Here is a 5,896-nt window from a genome sequence, read left to right as displayed (position 1 = left end):
CTCAGACTCCACACACAAATTCCCTATGCTATCCCTGATCGGCCCTACTCTTTCTTTGACTATTCTCTTATTCCTCACGTAAGTGTAAAATGCCTTTGTGTTCTCCCTAATCCGTTCTGCCAAGCCTTTCTCGTGCCCCCTCCTGGCTCTCCTCAGACCATTTTTAAGCTCCTTCCTCTCCTGCCTGTAATCCTGTAGAGCTGAGCTTGACCCTAGCTTCCTCCACCTTCCTCCACCCTACTTTTTTCCTTTTGACGAGAAGCTCCACCGCTCTCTTCATCCAAGGTTCCTTTCGGAGCGTTGCTCCTTCATCAGGTGGAATCTAATCTAATCTACAAAGACGTGCAGGTTAGGTGGATTGCCCATAGTGTTTGGGGGTGTGTAGGCTGGGTGTGTTAGCCACAGGAAATGCAGGGATGGGTTGGGGTGCTTTTCAGAAGGTCAGTGTGGACCCATTGGGCCAAATGGCCTCTTTCCACACTGTAGGGATTCTATGATTTGATATCTTGTGATGACATGACTGTATTATTCTTTGTTATAAATCAATTGACAATTAAAGTATTGAGTCAACTCATAAAATTCAAAGGTTAAATATATGAATGGTACTTTCAGAAATGCACTAAGTGCTTCACGGAAGTATTTTTTAAAAAAAACCTTTCCTTGTAAATATCAGTCATTGACCTCTGAGTTCTTGAAAAAAGTCGGAAAGAATAAAACTGAACAGGATAACTCCTGTACTGAAAACAAAAACTGCTGGAAATAACTGGGTCAGGCAGCAGCCGTGGAGAGAGAGTAAGCCAACATTTCGGGTCGCGATGACTCTTCATCAGAGTTGTGAAGTGTGAAGGGGCAGTAGTTATGCAATGGTGAGGGGGAATAGAGTGCTGAGGTAGAACGTGTATTGATCATTCAGATTAAGTGATCAGAACGTGATAATGGTAGAACAATGGTGTGTCTACCTGCCAGACAGGAAAGAACAGACTGGAATGTTGAGGGGAGAGGGGACTCAGTGACAGAGAATGTAACAAGGAAAGCTAAAAGAAAGGGAAGAAACGGTTTCACAGTCTGAAGGTGTTGGACTCAGTATTGAGTCCAGAAGGTTGTAACATGCCTGGTCTGAAGGTGAAACAGTGCTCCTCCAGTTCTCACTGTGATTTGCTGGAGCATTGCAGCATGCTGAGGGCAGACAAGTGGGCATGTGAGCAGGACGCTGTGTTAATCCTGTGTTCACCTATCCATACCTCACCACCTCATTCTCCCTCTCCTCCATTCACCCAACCCTTTACCTGCAGTTCCCCCCACACCCACCCCCAGTCCTGAAGAAGGGTTACACCTGAAACATTAACTTCTCCACCTCCTGATGCTGCCTGGCTTGCTGTGTTCTTCCAGCCTCCTACCATGTTAAAATTACTGGCTTCAGGAATATCAGGATTTTACTTACACATGGATCGGAGGAGTTCCTGTTCTCGTGGCTGCACTGTTTCTGCTTGTTTCACCCAAATCCAGAGCCTCACACACCCCAGGATTACTACGGCTGCGAAAATTACAGCAGGAGTTCAAGATTGGGCGTCATGCTACTCATGTGATGTGACAGCCCAGTGCTTAACACAGGAGCAGTGGATAAGTTATTGCAGCCATATCTTGGGTGGCATGGTGGCTCAGTGGTTAGCACTGCTGCCTCACAGCACCAGGGACCCGGGTTTGAACTCATCCCTGGTCAGCTGTCTGTGTGGAGTTTGCACATTCACCCTGTGTCTGCATGGGTTTCCTCCGGGTGCTCTGGTTTCCTCCCACTGTGCAAGGGTGTGTAGGTTAGTGTGGATTGTCAATGCTAAATTCTCCTTACTCCCAGTCAGGAAACAGAACTGGCGAGGTGTCCCCTTAGCCTGGTGTAGTGGCTTCCTGGTCTGGCATGATGGCCTTCTGGTGGTACGTGGCAATCTCCCAGCCTGGCATGGCCTCAGCATGGACTTCCGGTCTCGAGGTGGTGCTAGAGCAAACTTCCAGCCTCGTGAGCCTTGAGGAGAAGTGAATGGTTAGGGTCTGAGTTGCAATGCCTGGAAATGATTCAACTGAGGCATTCAAGGTGATGTTGGTGAATTATTTAAATGGGAGCAATGTGTAGGCGTATGGGGAAAAGGCAGGAGATTGGCATGTCATGGTCCACGTGCTCAGAGTGCCAGTGAGGATACACTGGGCCGAATGGCCTTCTTTTCACCGTAACAGGTCTGTGATTCCTTTGTAAAAGTGGTAGCTGTTTCTGTGCTGCTAGTATTAACCTCACTACCATAGGGCGCATGTTGCCTCCATGATAAAATCATATCCGTAAGAAGGTTAGGTCAGATATTGGATGCCTGGTGCTGCAAAAGGTGAACTTGTTGAAGTGCTACAAAGTGACAGGAGGTGGCAGTGTCTTAAACAATTAAAAGAACATTTTTGTGATAAGGATTCATTGAGAAAAAAACAATGAAATTATTAATGGCCAGGAATTTGCTCAAAGCTCCACTGATGTAACTCCTGTACAAATGCGACAGAAACTGCAGACATATATTCCTGGTGTGGAGGGAGGGACAGCTCAAGAAGTTCTCAATCTGTGTGATCGGCAGACACTGCCCTAGTAACAGACTCAGAGCTTTTAGATACAGATTTTATTCATTCTGCAGAATTATTGCAATTTGTTTAGATTTATGAATTGCTTGAATTAGAAATACAGTGAGTGTTTTTAACAAAGCAACTGAAGGAGGAAGTATTTTTCTTTAATTTGAAATGTTCCTGTGCTGATGTCTGTACTCAGTGTTTGGAGGTCAGGAGATGAAGAAGGATGGGATGGGTGTGTGGTTTCTGAGCTGCACAGTTTACAGGGAACATTGAGCGTGACATCATCCTGTGTGAGTTTATCAGCTTTCTCTTTTGCAAGTTCCTTCAGTCTTGTACAATCCGAGCTTTCGTTTGTTTGTACTTGCTTAAAGGAGTAATTAGGTGTTCCCAATTGCATCATATTTAATCCTCTTACTTAACTAAGATCATATTTTATTGCCTGTTTTAGAACAGATTTCTAAATAATTGTGACTTCATTGCAACTATGTCTCACGAATTCAGTTTCCTTGTGAGCTCTGCCCACATCTTACAAAATTTTAACTTTTTTAAAACTGTGGTTCACATTCCACTAAGCTTTAATCCCTTTCTGTCCTAGTAACCTCCTTCAGCCCCAAGATATACCAGCATATCTGTTCTCCAATTCTAACCTCTGATGTGTCCTGAAATGCTTCCCTCTACTTCACTGTTCCTCCATCTCTCTCTCTCTCTCCATGACTGTCCCTCCAACTGTGTATCTCTCTGTCTCCATCTGCTTCTCTCTCCCACCATCTCTGGACAGGCTGGGACATTTTTCACTGGGGCGGTTTTCACTAGGAGGTTAAGAGGTGAACTTCTAGAGGTTTATAAAATCTCGAAGGGTATAGCCCATGGTTTCCCTGGGGTGAGGGATTTCAGCATTAGGGGACATATTTTTAAAATGAGAGGAGAAATATTTAAAACAGGCATTGGAGCAATTTTTTTACACAGAGACCAGTTCGTGTATGGAATGAACTTTCAGAGGAAGTATTGGATGTGGGTACAGTCACAAACTTTAAAAGACATTTGGATAGGTACATGAATAAGAAGGTACATGAATGGAGGGATTTGGGCCAGGAGCAGGCAGGTGGGACTAGTTTAATTTGGGATTATGTTCGGCATGGGCTGGTTGGAACGAATTGTCAGTTTCCGTGCTTGTATGACTCAATGACTATAACTCTCTCTCCCTTAAACTCTTTCACATTTGCTCTCTTTCCTGTCTTTCTCTTCCCTCCACCTCGTTTTCTCTATGTCTCTCCAACTCTCTGTCTCAAGCATCATCTTTCTCCCTCTATCTCTTTCTCATCTCCCTTTCCCCCCATATCGCAGCCCACCCTAACTCTCTCACCCCATCTCTCTCTCCCCTCAGTGGGCGGCACAGTGGCACAGTGGTTAGCACTGCTGCCTCACAGCGCCAGAGACCTGAGTTCAATTCCCGCCTCAGGCTGTGTGGAGTTTGCACATTTTCCCCGTGTCTGCGTGGGTTTCCTCCGGATGCTCCGGTTTCCTCCCACAGTCCAAAAAAAATGTGCAGGTTAGGTGAATTGGCCATGCTAAATTGCCCGTAGTGTTAGGTGTAGGGGAATGGGTGTGGGTGGGTTGCGCTTTGGCAGGTTGGTGTGGACTTGTAGGGCCGAAGGGCCTGTTTCCACACTGTAGGTAATCTAATCTAATCCTCAAAACCTGATCTCTTTGACCTCAATGTTGCTCGGTGCCAAATTTTGTTCAATAGGGTCCTATTAGGTGCTTCGGAATGTGTTTGTATTATCAGCTTTGGTGTGAATGCAAGTTATTTTTTTCAAATGTTATTCAGCTAGGTACACAAAATATGAAGTATGGTTAAGCATTGCACAGTTTTGGTCTGCTTCCTTCCGAAAGAATATAATAGCTGTCCAAAGAAGGTCCATTTGTCTGATTCTGAGGATAAAGTGGTTATCTTATGAGGAAATGTCAGATAGGTTGGGCCCATATCCATTGGCATTTTGAAGAATGAGAGGCGATCATATCGAAATTAGTAAGCTCCTGAGGGAACCTGACAGGGTAGTGGCTGACAGGGTGTTTCTCTTGTGGATGTGTCAGAACTGCGGGCATGGTTTAAAAATTAATGCTTTCTCATTTAAGTCAGAGATGAAGAGAAAATATATCTCTGAGGATCATTAGTTTTTGGCATTCTCTTCCTCAGAGAGCTGTGGAGGCTGTCACTGAACATATTCAGAAAAGCCCTACAGGGCGGGAGCAGGCCATTGAGTCCACACCAACCCTTTGGAGAGCATCCCACCCATACCCACCCTACCCCGGCATTCCCTATGGCTAGTCCACCCAGCCTGCCCAACACTGGACACCATAGGCAGTGCAATGTGGCCAATCCACCTTAACCTGCACATCTTTGGATTGTGGGAGGAAACTGGAGCACCTGGAGGAAACCCATGTCGGTACAGGGAGAATGTGCAAACTCGAGGGTGGAATTGAACCTGGGTCCCTGGCGCTGTGAGGCAGCAGTGCTAATCACTGGGCCACCAGGCCACCGTGAGGCTATCCAAGGCTGTATCAAGTCCATTTTCAATCGACCAGACTTTTGAAGAGTTTTTGAGGCATCAAATCTGAAAATATAGTTGGGGCCGCAATTAGACCAACCGTGTTCTTATTCATTGTCAGAACAGGCCTGAGGGGTTGAATGGCCTGCTTTTAATTTGTTGTGTTCCCTCTGTGTTCTCCATATCAGGTATCCCATGGCGATTGCTATGTTGGCTTCAAAGAAGGTGGACGTGAAACCTCTGATCACACATCGTTTCTCACTGGACCAGGCCATTGAGGCATTTGAGACCACAAGGAAACGGCTAGGAATTAAAGTGATGCTGAAATGTGACTAAGGGGAAGACTCCTTTTACAGGTTCCTCAGCATGTGAGCCTGGGCTCATTAACTCTCATGGCCTGCAGCAAACTCTGGGGCGATGTGTTAACAATTGAAAGGGGGTTTTGTCGATAATCATGGAGGCTTTGTAATTAAATTGGCACTTTTAAAATGTTTCCTTTGATTAAAGCTGTATTCTCCATTTTCTTCCTGTTTCCACCTGGACTCCAACTTTAACTTCAGTCTCCCCTTGAGTCTTGTTTTTGGGTTCCAGTGAACATTTTGATACGATCAATAATGAGATTTATAAAATAAACAGAATCAGTTCAAAGGAAGAAACTTGTATTTGTACAACGACTTCTGTGACCTCAGGATAGCTCAAATTAGCTGTGAAGCTAATTAATCATCTGCCATTTGCCTATCGCTTTCCCG

At 45.3% G+C, this 5,896-nt stretch overlaps 1 protein-coding gene across 1 annotated transcript in view; it reads left to right on the top strand.

Annotated features, from left to right (window-relative positions):
• LOC122542497 (sorbitol dehydrogenase-like) overlaps nucleotides 1–5,670 on the top strand; it is a 48,364-nt gene extending 42,694 nt beyond the window's left edge. The window contains exon 9 of the mRNA XM_043680284.1: nucleotides 5,336–5,670. Coding sequence (XP_043536219.1) covers nucleotides 5,336–5,483 — 148 coding nt within the window. The 3' untranslated portion in view covers nucleotides 5,484–5,670. The remainder of the gene's footprint in view (nucleotides 1–5,335) is intronic.
• Nucleotides 5,671–5,896: the final 226 nt, after the last annotated feature.

This window comes from Chiloscyllium plagiosum, chromosome 40 (assembly GCF_004010195.1).
Source record: "Chiloscyllium plagiosum isolate BGI_BamShark_2017 chromosome 40, ASM401019v2, whole genome shotgun sequence".
NCBI classification, from domain to species: domain Eukaryota; kingdom Metazoa; phylum Chordata; class Chondrichthyes; order Orectolobiformes; family Hemiscylliidae; genus Chiloscyllium; species Chiloscyllium plagiosum.
This window is presented reverse-complemented; position numbering and strand designations above follow the sequence as displayed.